Source organism: Rhinichthys klamathensis, unplaced genomic scaffold (assembly GCF_029890125.1).
Source record: "Rhinichthys klamathensis goyatoka isolate OS25496 unplaced genomic scaffold, OSU_Roscu_1.1 h1tg000068l_1, whole genome shotgun sequence".
In the NCBI taxonomy this organism is placed as follows: Eukaryota; Metazoa; Chordata; class Actinopteri; order Cypriniformes; family Leuciscidae; genus Rhinichthys; species Rhinichthys klamathensis.
Genome location: NW_026606611.1, coordinates 2,486,203 through 2,501,630, shown reverse-complemented (window position 1 = coordinate 2,501,630; position 15,428 = coordinate 2,486,203). Strand labels below are relative to the sequence as shown.

Below are 15,428 nucleotides of genomic sequence, written 5' to 3'. Positions count from 1 at the left end.
TGTACAGTATCAGTAGCCCATGTTTAATGCACCCCAGCAGCCCCATATGTCAACAGATCGAAACATAGCGGATCAGAGCCAGCATTGCTGTGCTCATAACTGACACCAAACTGCTCGGCCATCTGCGGGGCAGACCGTGAGCGTGCAGGGGAATGGAAGGAAGATGGGTCAGGGACGAGACGTCAGAAATTACACACTTCAGCTCTATTCAAAGATTTAACCGTGGGGAATTTATGGTGTCATTTCCATTAATTGATCATTTTATTGACTGGGTATCTGAGAAGACATCCACACTGCCGCTAAATTTGGTTTGCCAGTTTACCTTTTAGTGCTTAATCCCGTACTGTATGCACGGAGTTCAGTAGTTTATGGGAGTGACAACTGCATTCTACAACAGAATTAACTCCTGAAAAATTCAGGTAGTGACAACTGCATTTACAAAAATTGTCTGCGGTGTTACAGAACCAAACTGAAGGACTAGTTATTAATGGCTTATTTAAATGCGCATGTTTCTCTTTTTGTATGCACAGGAAAAACTAGACTAGAGCCTCATTTGTGTTGCCAGATTTTGCTAGTACAAAGAAAAGGCCCATTATATAAGCCTAAACAAATCCAAATGCTTTATATAAAAAAATATCCACCTGCCAAATTTAATTTACACTGCAATGTCAAGTGACATCCAGCTCCCCCTCTCTAGACATAATGGGTCTCATTCATGAAACACGAGCAGAACGAATTTTTGTGTAAATCGTGTGTAAAGTGGTTCTGGTGTAAATTTTCGGATTCATTAAAATGTTCGTATTTTCCAAATGTTAGCAGACTTCCCAACCTGCAAGAAGTCATTTCAGGGAGGTATATCTTGGTGACTGGCGGCGGGGGGGCAGTCGACCCAATTGTTGACCGGGGGGGGGGGGGGGGTGGGGGGGGGGGGGGGGGGTGTCGGGTTGACTAGGTTAGGGTTAGGCACACTCGCAAGGTCTCTCGCTCTCTGCGCACGGAGATGTCATGCGCGACTATGCGCGCAGTCAGAGCCGTTAAATATGAGTTTTTCAACGGCTCTGCGTGCAGTATGTTCTATCTCGCTCTAGATTCCGGGAGATTTGAACTAATTTGCGGGCATCAGGGAGACGCTAGAAATATGCGGGAGACTCCCGGAACTTCCGGGAGACTTGGGATGTCTGTGTTAGTTGGTACACAAGAAATCTACACCTGCTCCCAGCCACGCGTAAATAGTGCGCTTAACACCCAAACGTTTTGCTCATTAATAAGGCTGCATTTTAATTCACCTTAATCGGGTACATATTTGCACAGCATTTTGAAAAAATATTATATATAGTAATTACATACGGTTTTTCTTATTATGAGAGCCAGTAATAGCATCTGCGATGGTGGTCCTTCTCCAGTTTGAATACTATTTTTCCGAAGTGAACTAATTTGTTCCCCTTCAGTCGCTCACGTTCGACGTGACGTCGACGTGACGACGTTAGGGGATCACTTCAGGGAGCCCTATCAACTTCGAGTATCTAAGAACAAGCCAATGAACGTTGGCGTGCGTGAACGCGTCACGCGCCCCCGCCCCGCAGCGCGGGTATAAAACAGGAAGCGGGCGCGAGCACCCACCGTCTTTCATTTCGGAGCGCGAGTTTCCTGTGACTGATGTCTAAAGATTCAACGCCTTTGAAGACTTCAAGGAAGATCTCTGTTCCAGTGTTGGTGTGACGGCGCGATCAGCGGTGGCCGCGAGCAGTGCAGCTCTCAACTGCTGTTCTCACAGCACTATTGTTTGTGTGTGTGTGTGTGTGTGTGTGTGTCCACACAGTGGCTACCCCTGGGCGCCTCAGCACTGTGAGAGTAACTTCCTTTTTTATTTTTACTAAAAGAGCAACACAAGCGGACCCTGCGTCTTTTTCAAGATGTCATTCCGCTTGTGCGTTTCTGGATGCAGTCGTTCCCTGGCGCCAGCAGATGGCCACAATAGCTGCATCTCGTGTTTGGGCATTCGGCACGCTGAGGCAGCTTTTGTGGATAGTTCATGTTCCCATTGCGGGAATATGACTATCACAGCACTTAGATCGAGACTCGCTTACCTCAAGGGAGGATCTAGTGCTTATTCTGCCCCGCCGACACATCCTGCCCCGGCGGACCGCTGCTGCTCCCACCCGCCCGCCGGCCGCAGCTCCTCCGTCTACTCGTCGCCGAGGTCGGCCTCCTGCGGCGTCCTCCGCTCCCGCTAAGCCCCAGCAGCAGCCATCATCCAGACCTCAGCGTGGAGCAAGCCGCAGGAAGTCGACCCCGCCCGTCCAGGCCGCTGCCAAGCCAGGAGGCAAGCGCCGGTGCAAACATCCCTGAGACGGGCGGCCCAGAGGTGGATCAAGTTGCTCTTCAGGAGATGGCGGACGTGCCACTCCTTCCCCCGGTGGAGGGCCGGGTGGAGAATCCTTTGTTTCCTTTTCTTTTTGTTCCGCCACTGACCCACGGGTCAGTGGTACCCACCTTTTCAAAGAAAGAGCAATTTCTGAAACCTCTGGGCCCCAAGAGGGCGCGCTTGGCAGTCGACGACGCTATGCCTTGTCACTCCCGAGCCCCTCTTCCATCGCCAACGGGCAGCAGTGGCTGTGTCCTGGACGCACTGTCGCCTCCGCACACTCACTCTGCCCTCCGACGGAAGCAGGTACGTCTTGCACCACACGTTCAGACCCCACTCCGGGCCGCTATGCCGCCCGAGTCGGGTCCCTGCATTCCGTCACGCTGCCCCACTCCGGGTACGTCTGTGGTGCCGTTGGTCCCGCTTGCTCTGTCTCTGGGAGCTTGGCTAACGCTTCCCAGTCCGTCTCGCTGGCTCATCCGTACTGTCAGACTCGGCTATGCGATTCAGTTCGCCCGGCGCCCCCCTGTTTTCAGGGGCATCCTGTTCACCCGTGTTCTGGCGGACAGTGCCCCTGTTCTCAGAGCGGAGATTGCAGTCCTACTGGCGAAGGACGCAATCGAGCCGGTCCCTCCAGCCGATATGAAGACCGGCTTCTACAGCCCGTACTTCATTGTACCCAAGAAAGGAGGTGGGTTACGGCCAATCTTGGACCCTGCGCGTCCTGAATCGGTCCCTTCACAGGCTACCATTCAAGATGCTTACGCAGAAACGCATTTTCAAGTGCATCCGTCCCCAAGATTGGTTTGCAGCGATCGACCTGAAGGACGCGTACTTTCATGTCTCGATTCTCCCTCGACACAGACCGTTTCTTCGCTTTGCGTTCGAGGGACGGGCATATCAGTACAAAGTCTTACCCTTCGGGCTGGCCCTGTCGCCCCGCGTCTTCACGAAAGTTGCGGAGGCGGCCATTGCTCCCATGTGCGAGCGTGGTGTTCGCATTCTCAACCATCTCGACGACTGGCTTATTCTCGCCCAGTCGAGAGAGCAGTTGTGCGAACACAGGGATTTGGTGCTCAGCCACCTCAGCCACCTAGGGCTTCGGGTCAACTGGGAGAAGAGCAAACTCACCCCCGGGCAGAGGATCTCTTTTCTCGGTATGGAGTTGGACTCGATCAACATGACAGCGCGTCTCACCGAGGCCCGCGTCCAGTCAGTGTTGAACTGCGTGAGTACGCTCAGACGCAGAACAGCGGCACCACTGAAACTGTTTCAGAGGCTCCTGGGGCATTTGGCATCTGCAGCCGCGGTAACGCCGCTCGGATTGCTTCATATGAGACCGCTCCAACACTGGCTTCACGATCGAGTCCCGAGATGGGCGTGGCAGAGCGGCTTGTGCCGGGTTCCAGTAACCCCGCACTGTCGCCAAACTCTCAGCTTGTGGTCGGACCCTTCGTTCCTGCGGGCAGGTGTTCCCCTAGAACAAGTGTCCAGGCACTCTGTGGTCTCCACGGATGCCTCTATCACCGGCTGGGGGGCCACGTACAACGGGCATGCAGCTTCAGGTCTGTGGACGGGGCCTCAACTGCATTGGCACATCAACTGCCTCGAGTTGTTAGCAGTACATCTTGCGCTGGGCCGCTTCAAAACATCGCTGCAAGGCAAGCATGTACTGGTCCGTACGGACAACACTGCGACTGTTGCGTACATCAACCGTCAGGGTGGTCTACGCTCCCGCCGCATGTCACAACTCGCCCGCCATCTCCTCCTTTGGAGTCAGAAGCATCTGAGGTCGCTTCGTGCCGTTTACATTCCGGGCCTGCTCAACCGTGCAGCCGACGAGCTCTCACGGCAGCAGGTGCTACCGGGAGAATGGCGACTCCATCCCCAGGTGGTCCAGCTGATCTTCAGGCGCTTCGGGACCGCACAGATAGATCTGTTTGCCGCCCCGGACACGTCTCACTGCCAGTTGTTCTATTCCCTGACCGAGGGGACCCTCGGCACGGATGCTCTGGCACACAGCTGGCCCCGGGGTCTTCGCAAGTATGCGTTTCCCCCAGTGAGCCTTCTGGCACAGACCTTGTGCAAAGTCAGGGAGGACGAGGAGCAGGTCTTGTTAGTTGCGCCGTATTGGCCCAACCGGACCTGGTTCCCGGAACTAGTGCTCCTCGCGACAGCCCCTCCCTGGCCCATCCCTCTGAGAGAGGAACTGCTCTCTCAGAGACGGGGCACCCTGTGGCACCCGCGTCCAGACGTCTGGAAGCTTCATGTCTGGTCCCTGGACGGGACGCGGAGGTTCTAGGTGACCTACCCCCAGCGGTAGTTGACACCATCACTTCCGCTAGAGCCCCCTCTACGAGGCGCCTCTATGCATTGAAGTGGAACCTATTCGTTGAATGGTGTTCTTCTCACGAGGAGAACCCCCGATCATGCTCGATCAGAGCCGTGCTTTCCTTCCTGCAAGATGGGTTGGAGCGAAGGCTGTCTCCCTCCACCCTTAAAGTGTACGTGGCCGCTATTGCCGCACATCACGATGCTGTTGATGGTAAGTCCTTGGGGAAGCACGACCTGATCGTTAGGTTCCTGAGGGGAGCGAGGAGACTGAATCCTCCTCGCCCACTCTCTATACCCTCTTGGGATTTGTCTCTGGTCCTTTCGGCTTTTCAGAGACCACCCTTTGAGCCTCTGCAATCAGCTGAGTTAAAAATCTTGTCCTGTAAGACAGTTCTCCTGGTTGCATTGGCCTCTATCAAGAGGGTAGGGGACCTACATGCATTTTCGGTCGACGAATCGTGCCTGGAATTCGGCCCGGATAACTCTCACGTGATCCTGAGACCCCGGCCCGGATACGTGCCCAAGGTTCCAACCACTCCCTTCCGGGACCAGGTGGTGAACCTGCAAGCGCTGCCTTTGGAGGAGGCAGACCCAGCCCTGGCTTTTCTCTGTCCCGTCCGCGCTCTGCGTTTGTACGTGGACAGAACGCAAAGCCTCAGGACCTCAGATCAGCTCTTCGTCTGTTACGGAGGCCAGCAGAAGGGGAAGGCTGTCTCCAAGCAGAGGATGGCCCACTGGATAGTGGATGCCATCGCCTTGGCTTACGAAGCCCAAGGCGTGCCTTGTCCGCCCGGGTTGAGAGCCCACTCCACTAGGAGTGTCGCTTCTTCTTGGGCGCTAGCACACGGCGCCTCGCTGACAGATATCTGTAGAGCTGCGGGTTGGGCGACACCTAACACGTTCGCTAGGTTCTATAGCCTACGTGTTGAGCCGGTTTCTTCCTGTGTGCTCGCTTCAACCAGCCGGTAACACCGAAGTTCCCGCTCTAGTGTCGGCTTGCTGCGCCACTCCCCTCTACGGAGCGGATACGTGCGCTCTTTGCTCCAGTCGAGTTCCCCACCCAGGTGAACCCTGTGAGTTCCTCCACACCCCTTCGGCAGTTGGACGTTGCGGAGCGTCCGACGCCAGGCCTACTGCTCGTATGCTTGTGTAACTTGTGCTAGGCTGGGTTCCGTATGTGTGGTCCCTGCGGCGATCCCATATGAGTTTCCACGATCAGCTCCCTGCGGTGAGCCCGTGTCTTTCCCTTGGCAGAGCTCGCTCTGCTGTCACTGTCTGGTGTAGCCTCCCCCTCCTTAGGTGGAGCCACCCCAGTGACATTCCATATGTTGCACTGCCCCAACCGGCCAGTCCATATGTGTATTCTCCACATGGTACCTCCCTTCGGGCAGGATGTGGCTCCGCAGCGTCCCTCTCCCCTGTTTTATACCCGTGCTGCGGGGCGGGGGCGCGTGACGCGTTCACGCACGCCAACGTTCATTGGCTTGTTCTTAGATACTCGAAGTTGATAGGGCTCCCTGAAGTGATCCCCTAACGTCGTCACGTCGACGTCACGTCTCCCGTTCCCTCCTTCGGGGAACGAGGGTTACATCAGTAACCGAGACGTTTTTTGCACTCAAGCTAAATGTCGAACCATTTTCTTCTCACTTCTGGGAATGTTCGATTAACAGATGAAACTCCATTAACTGCATCTGTAATATGCTGCCAAGCTTCCTTTTTTTTAGGACCCGATACGCCACTATGTACGCTTGAAAAATAAAATGTGGCGTTTTGAATGAACTTCTGATAATAAATCTTCAATTTCTGCATCTGAGAATTTTTTTTTTTCATTCGCATTCATGTCATAATATGATGCCCATATATAGTTGTCAGTCGGGTTTAATGGGCGGGATTTATGGTAATTGAGAATGAACGTGCACGCGCATCCCATTTACGACTGATTGGAATTCATTAATACACACACACACACATTTCACTATCACATCTGACGTTTGTGAATCAGGAGAAGAGTTTTCGGGAAGGTCTCTTTACGCGCAAATCACTCGCATATTTACTCGTATATTTACGAATGTTTCATGAATGAGACCCAATGGGTGTAGCTTAACCTAGTTTTGTTTAGGGATACGATTATGGGTAGGGTTAGGGTGTAGCTGAACCTTTAAGCCTGGGTCACACTAATCCGACGTCAAAGAACTAGCGGCGACGAAAGCTGTTATTGCTTCTCGTCGGTTGCGTCTCGGCCAAAAAGCGCTTGAACACACGTGACTGTCAAGTGAATATCTGTCTATATCAATAGTCTATTTCAATTTCTATTTTTAACCGAATCTAGGACTGCATATACAAACCGTAAACAAAGCCGAGCTTGCTTACCATTTTGAATACCAATCACGCTAATCACTTTCTTCATTCCAGACGGCTCATGTCATTATTAAAATATTCGTGCGTTCGAATGCTCAGGTAAGATGACGTAAAATTATAACAGCCTTTGTCTGTACCGTCTTGACGCATTTGCTCGCTTTTATCACTTTTGCTTTTATTCTCGTGCACTGACTCGTTCGCTAAGCTGAACAGCCAATCAGAGTTCTCTCTTACACCGTCGGCCCTACGCCGATTCAACTTGCCGAATCAGCCCCCCCAAAAAACAGTCTAGATCCAACGGTGGAACACACCAAATAAACTAAGTTGACTGATGCTCAAAAACGGCCTGACATTCTCAGACGACCCGCCGTCAACTTGGTGTGTCCCGCCTTTAAGCTCCTGTCCAGAGAGGATGTCAAGCTTGGATGTCAAGCTCCAACCATTGGGTCTCCAGTGAGCAGCCTCTCCTTTAATATCTCCATAAAATGGATGCATGAAATTTATAAGCCAAGCTCTAACAACAAGCCCAAAAACACAGATACCAAATGCGTGAGATGCAAGAACGTTGCTTTGGTACCACAATCATCACAATTGAGTCCATTGAGTTGCAAGTAAGTCTGTTTCATACACACAAGGAACAAGAATTTATTCACTCCCCTATTTAAATGTGGTTGTCATTCCTTTACAGTGTGTACATGGCCAAAATGACTGGCGAGCAAAATGGACCTCTTGTTTCTAAGGGGACGTTTACACGTCACCGTTTTCAACTAAAAACAGACAACTTTTTATGCATTTTGGCCGTTCATTTACACAACAACGGCGTTTTGGGGGCTTGAAAACGCGAACTTTAGAAATCGGGATTTAAAGTGCAAGTTTCTGAAAACGATCCCGCTATCGTCTCCGTGTAAACAACAAAAACGCGAATTTGTGAAAACGGTGACGTCATGTGTATGCGTATTACGTGTTCAGTCTATAGGCGCGTTCGTTTCTTTACAAAGTGACATTTTCAACTAGTGGCCTGGCATGAATAATACAGCATTTTTTGTCATTTTCGCGGATCCGTGTGAACGGGGATAATTTTGACAAAGTTGTCATTCTGTACACTCAAAAACACAAAGAAAAAACGTTTCAGTTTTGAGTACATCGTTGTCGTGCAAACGTACCCTAAATTGCCATTACATCGAAATATCCAGCTAATTTTAGGAGAGCATGAAAAAGACGTTTCTTTCAAAACAAATCATCCTGAATTCCCAATCTTCACCCTGAAACACAGATATCAGCATCTTCTGATCTATGATCTCACCAGAGGAGTGCTGAAGGCCATGTCACTTTGGGCTCCCGCTGACACTCTTGATCTGCGTCGATTGGCAGCTGTGACTTGAGTGTCGGCGTGATTTTTGTCTCCTGTGTGGCTGTCCTGTAATCCTTCCAGAGGGAAGAGAGGAGGAAGCTTTGTCTGTTGGTAGAGAGTGTCTTCCTCCTCTTCATTTGCTCCACTGACAACCGCCAAGCGAGCAGCTGAGGGATGCCAAAAATAAAACCTGTCCTTATTATTCCTTAAGATAATATTAACAATAAACAGCAAACAGAATGAAACATCGAACTAAAACACAAAATAGTCATAAAAAACAACAAAATGGTCATGAACAAAATCAAAATAGAAAAGATAAATATTGTAGAGCAATAAAAACGTATAAAATATGTAAAAAAGAAAAGAAGAATGAAGCTCTCAACGCACCGTTCTCCTCGTGACAGTATTCAGTCCCCACGATGGAGCAGCGTCTGAACACCATCTTGTTTTCTGTAAGCGTCCCTGTCTTGTCTGAGAAGACATATTGGATCTGTCCCAAGTCCTCTGTGATGTTCAGAGCACGACACTGGACCCGACTATCCAGCTCCTCGTCGTAAAGCTCCACGTCCTGAGTGATGAAGAAGATCTGCCCCATCTTCACCAGCTCAATGGACACATACAAGGACACAGGAATCATCACCTAGAGAGAAAGTCCTGGAATAATTAGTGTTAAGAGCCAGATAAACACCTGCAGTGTCAATCTTTGGCAATTGTCATGAACAGGGTACAATATAAAGCTTCATAAAAATTGTATTAGCAGAACGAAAATGCTTAACCTTCAGGAAACACTGTACTGATTGTCAAGATATTTATATTTATTTGATATGAGATTGGCAACTCTTGCAACATTGGTAACAAAATGTGGGATGTCTGAATAGAGTTTAAAATCACAATCAATGAAGGTCCTAAAGGGGAGTTTTCGCAGTGATGCATAGAAGAGCCATTTTGCGTTCCCCAAAGAACCTTTCAGTGCACGGATCTTAAAATAACCATTTTCTTCTTAGTGTGAAGAACATATAATAATCTAAAATACGATATAAAGAACCTGTTGTGCAATGGGAAGATTCCATTGATTTGAAAGGTCTTCATGGAACCATCGATGCCAATAAAGAACCTTTTATGGTAAATTCATGTAAACCTATCGGTAGAAACTGGCCATTACTTTCACTCAATGTCTTTAACATATCCCGTGTGTGACAGATTGTGTACCTGCAGTAAGATGATCATTGTGAAGAACATGTAAAATCCCGCTAGTACTGAAGGAGTATAATTGCCATTTCTGTCAGGGACGATGTATGAGGGCATGGTGCTAAAAGTTTCCAACCAGATAGAATGGCCTGAGAGACATTTACATTCATTAATGACATTGCTTTTGACAGTACTGTATTCCAATAAAGCAGATATTCCAATAAAGCATCACTGAACTTGAACCACAGAGAAAGACAGCTAGGATAATCATTGCTTTCATAAGAGACCAGTGTATGAGGGAGCTATTCTGGGTATCTGTAGTGTCCTTCTTTGGCTCATGCCTTACAGAAGGAAAAGAGAGCGTGAGGGTTGTGTGAGGTTGTAAAAGCACTTTATTCTTTATCTCTGTGGACTGTTGCGAGATCAGAAGAACAGACACAGACCGAAGTGTCTTGGAGTTCAGAATCAAAGTGTCATTTTGGAGCTTGTATGTTGAAGTAATGTGCGTGTAGTGCGTTTTGAATTATCGAGGGGGATGTTCCCCGTACTGTACCCAGGGCTCCGATGAGACACATGAAAAATAGAAGAAGCACACAGAAGAGAACATCCGTATTCATCTTCCTCTCAATCTTGCTGCGTTTGTACCTGGGCCCGCTGTTGTTTAACATGGATTTGGTCTCCTGGCCTGTAATGAATAACTCACGATGTAAAAACAACAACATTTGTAAAATAGCAACAACCATTTACAAGCCATACCGTGTGTATAATTTATCAAGGAAGAAACAGACAATGCCATTTTCAAGACACAAGTACACTGCGAGTGTGCGACGCGACAGAACAAACTATAATACCCCCATTACAATCAACTAAGCTGTTACGCACGTTTGCACTATAGACGGCTTCATTGATTATAATGGGAGAACGTTCTAGTTTTTTGCGTCACTGCCAGTGTAAATGGGATGTTAAAGACTTAAGAGAAAGAAAAAAAAAGAGTCTGGCTGTATAGCATGGGCTTATTGCACTATTAGATGTTAGAGTCACAGTATATTAGGCTTTATCGTTATGAATGATGATGAACGGAAATGTACAATGTGGTTTATAAAAACAAAACAGCTTACAGATGATAAATGGGAAAACTAAAGAAAAGAATGTGAAAGTGATTAAAGTTTGGGGTTGGTAATATTTTTCAATGTTTTTGTCTCTTATGCTCACCAAAGCTGCATTTATCTGAACAAAAAAAAAAAATAATACAGTAAGGACTGTGTTTTGTATTCTTATATATTTATAATGTATTCCTGTGATGCAAAGCTGAATTTTCAGCATCATTACTCGAGTCTTCAGTGTCACATGATCCTTCAGAAATCATTCTAATATGATGATTTGCTGCTCAAGAAACATTTCTGAATATTATTAATGTTGAAAACAGTTGTGCTGCTTCATATTTTTTTGGGATAATATTATATATTTTTCAGGATTCTTTGATGAATAGAAAGTTCAAACAGCATTTACTTGAAACAGAAATCTTTTGTAACGTTACGAATGTCTTTAATGTTTTGATCAATTTAATGCATCCTTACTGAATAAAACTGTAAAAAAATTGAATGGTACAATACATTTGACATTATCCAAATTACTAATAAATTTACTATGGTAATAAAGGTAATGGTATGGTAATAATGGACATTTACTATCACAAAAAAAACAAGAAAGTACCATGGTTAACATTTAGCACCATGACTAATATCAAAATATCCTTGTGTGGTACATCCACATTACTATAGTACGACGCTACTATGATTCGTTACTTTATTAAAAACAATAAATGTTTAATGTGCATCTCCACACATTTTTTTTGTATATGTAGTGTATTTTAGTGTATCCCATGTGAACACACAGTTCTGTGGAGGGTATAGGAAATGTGATGATGAAATGTACCTGCGTACACCACTATTCCAGCTGCGTCATCAGTATTTCTCACTGTGCACCCGCGCAGCAGAAGACTATCGATGCCGAAGCCTGTTCTCCTCTTATCAGGCCTCTCCCTGTGACATCAAACACAGCATCTTCCTTAGTCACCCAGACTAATTACCTCAGTGTGTGCCACGTGAGTAACGGGCCCGTCTTTGAATGGAAGAGCAGGATAAGAGCTTTATAATGCTTGGGAACATCACAATCATCTCTCAGCGTGATAAACCAGTTAATATGACTGCAACGGGACCAAAAAAGGGCCAAATCGGTTTGTCAGCCTACTTTATGTCCAGGCTGTGTGGGGAAACTTTGCAACGGCAATTTAAACCTGTGATGTTGGTGTAGGTAGAGGTTACATCGAGTCTTACCCATTATTGTAGACAAATGTCCTCTTTATATTTTGTATTTATTATTTATGACAAGATGAATTCAACATGGCAGATGGCATGGCAACTGCTGATGCGTCAACCTCGCAAATATATTGCAGTGGACTATGGAAGCCCATTTCATGCTTTGGTAAATCATAATAATGACAGTAAGTCATAATTATGAGATAAAAAGGCAGAATGATGAGATAAAAAAGTCAAAATGATGACATACTAAGTCATATTTATGAGATTTAAAAGTCGAAATTATAAAAAAGCTGAAATTATGAGATAAAGTCAAAATGATGACACGCTACGTCATATTTATGAGATTAAATACTTATGAGATAAAGTAAAAATTAAGTCATAATTATGAAATAAACATAAATATGTATGATGTAAAAAGTCTAAATTGTAAGATCATTTGAAATTATGACATTCTAAGTAATAAGTATATGAGATTAAAAAAAATTAGGACATACTAAGTAAATGTTCACTTTTTATGCCATATTATGGGACAAAAAGTCAAAATGATGACATACTAAGTCATATTTATGAGATTTAAAAGTCGAAATTATAAAAAAGCTGAAATTATGAGATAAAGTCAAAATGATTACATGCTACGTCATAATTGAGATAAAAAGTCAAAATGATGACATACTAGGTCATATTTATGAGATTAAATGATTATGAGATAAAGTAAAAATTAAGTCATAATTATGAAATAAACATAAATATTTATGATGTAAAAAGTCTAAATTATAAGATAATTTGAAATTATGACATTCTAAGTAATAAGTATATGAGATTAAAAAAAAATGAGGACATACTAAGTAAATGTTCACTTTTTATTGAAATGATGACTTTTAAATTAAGTTCTTAATTTTTTTGATTTTATGTCATTATGAGATAAAGTCGAAATTATGACATACTAAGTCATAACTATGACAAAATCTTATTTATGAGATTATAAAGTCGAAATTATGTCTTAAAATGACTTTATGTCATAATATTTTTGACTTTTCATACCATAATTATGACATGATTTGACTTTTTATGTCATAATTATGATTTACAAAGCATTTTTTCATATGTGGCAGTAATGGGTTCCATAGTGGACCGATGTGTACCTCTCACAAGAAAACTGGTTATGTACTTGTTTTTAATTTAAAAAACGAGAGACGTTAACATGTTTTCCTTTGTGACGCATCGGAGGGTTTAAGAAGTTTCCCTGATTAGGAAATGACAGATGTGAAGGCCAAACAAATTCTGCTCATCGGTGTGGATCTGACAAAAGAGGCAGTCACGATAGAGTCGTGATGTATTTAATCGAGCATGAAATTGAGTGAAATTGATTTCAGATACTCACACATAACCTTTGAACACGTTGAGGTTGTTGTTGGGGTTTTCACACACGACAGTACTGGAAAATGTTTGAGGTTGGAATGGTTTGCCCTGAAACACACAAGAAAGATGCCAAGCATGATTTCCTCCTTCTATATCCTCGTTGTTTTAATTATATTGTAATTTGAGCTGACTATCAAGGGCTGTCTAACAAAACTGAGCAGTCAGGAACACATGGCCAAAAGAAACATGTACATGTTCAAAGACAGAAGGCAGTGTAACGTGTTTGTGTGCCACTCAGACTTGTATGTCAGGAATGTGAGTGTTTGGGAGTTTTGAGTTATCTATTGACATTGGCTGACTCATAATGAAGAGTTATGCTTTTATAAACTTTGTGACCTGACGTGTGTAATGAAACTTTACAAGCTGTCAAAAATATAAAATGGTGGCGATTTAAAAAACTAAAATGATGTGCACATCTCTTAAATAGTTTGGGGTCAGTAAGTTTTTTTAAGTTTTTTTTTTAAGTTTTTTGTAAGAAATTAATACTTTTGTTCAGCAAGGATGCATTAAATTGATTGAAAACGAAATATATATATATATATATATATATATGTTACAAATGTCAAAAGATGTTATAATGTTACAAAAGTTTTCTATTTCAAATAAATACTGTTTTTTTTTTATCTTTCTGTTTATTAAATCATCCTGAAAAAAATGAATCATGGTTACCGTAAAAATATTAAGCAGCACAACTGTTTTATTAACACTATTTTATTCTTGAAACTTCTGGAATATACTTCTGTTACCAACAGTTCTATAGTTATATAATACTATATATTCCACTTGATTTAATACTTTAAACACCTATTCTTATGCATATTTTGTGACATCGCATGGAAATGCAAAGACGCGCATAGATTCTAAAAATGTGCGTAAAAAAACGTATGCGCTCGTTTGAGTCGGATACATTTTTTTATCCGATAAGGAAACATGAGCAGAAACTATGATGGAAACACATTTACAGAACAAATTCCTTGACGCGCTTCAAACAAATCATGTGACTTTGCAAAAGGAACGACCTAACTGGAATAACCAGCGGACCAATTTTTTTTTTTTTATCATCTCCTAATGTTCTTAGTAAAATGTAGCGCCGGTTTATCCAATGTGACGATTTTGTTCTCTTCGACTCGCTGGATGTACTGTACATTTTTATGTACAATCAACTGGGATGTTTAAGTCATTTCAACTTAAATTACATTAAACCGACTTTAAAAAAATGATTTGAATCTTCACAAATGTTGCTATTCCAATTTTGCATTGAAACATATACTGACATTTGTGAATATTTAACTGTGGCACATAATGGGCTCATTGTAGCTGTAAGCTTTAGACTTCTCCCTAAGGTATTTTGTGATCGGCAGCGCACTTACCAGAGTCGAAAAGCCTGGCACCACCCTCCTCTGTTTGAGGTTGGTCTCTCCATCCAGATTGGCTGTTTCCATGTGGCACACTCCATTAGGGTCGGACGTGTGCAGGAGCAGGATGTCAGCTGGGATGATCTGGTTAGAGAGCACTCTCACGAAATCCCCCACCCGTACATCCTTCCATCTCCTCTTCACCAAACGCATCTGTTTCCTGTGAGAGGACGAGAATTAATGCCTCACACGGACCTCTTCTAAAGCTTGTGTGGGGGTTCAGTGTTTGTGTAGCCTACATATAAATGCACAGACACACTTGGGCTCTGTTAATATGGGTAAGAATACACAGATGTAGACAGCATGATTATGAAAAGCAATCCAGGACACATTCATTGCTAATTTGAGCATGTTATGCCAGGCATCTCAATCTACAGGTTTTTTTTTTTATGTGCAACCTAAAACAATAACTATGAGTTTGCATCTTCAAGTATGTTTTAATGTCAGCTGTCGACACAGAGCACACAGTGAAAGAATACTGCAGTCACGATGTGAACGTCAGGTATGCGGCTCTACTGGCACAACTGGGTTGGGTGGGTTCTTCACAGACTGACGGCCCTCTTGAGAAAGGTCACTGTCACACTGTCTCACACACACCTCACACAAATGTACAGCAGAGGAGAAGCTACAGGAATATGAGGAATACAGGAATATACAGGAATATGAGATTTTTTGCA

The 15,428-nt window shown here is 44.5% G+C and overlaps 1 protein-coding gene across 1 annotated transcript in view; it reads right to left on the bottom strand.

Moving 5' to 3' along the window:
* The window catches only part of atp10b (ATPase phospholipid transporting 10B), a 47,202-nt gene that overhangs the window by 17,168 nt on the left and 14,606 nt on the right, over nt 1–15,428 (bottom strand). The window contains exons 2-8 of the mRNA XM_056250283.1: nt 14,707–14,911; nt 13,299–13,384; nt 11,532–11,638; nt 10,150–10,281; nt 9,618–9,745; nt 8,796–9,048; nt 8,361–8,575 (exon numbers count right to left, since the gene is read on the bottom strand). Of these exons, the coding sequence (XP_056106258.1) occupies nt 8,361–8,575; nt 8,796–9,048; nt 9,618–9,745; nt 10,150–10,281; nt 11,532–11,638; nt 13,299–13,384; nt 14,707–14,911 (1,126 nt within the window). The remainder of the gene's footprint in view (nt 1–8,360; nt 8,576–8,795; nt 9,049–9,617; nt 9,746–10,149; nt 10,282–11,531; nt 11,639–13,298; nt 13,385–14,706; nt 14,912–15,428) is intronic.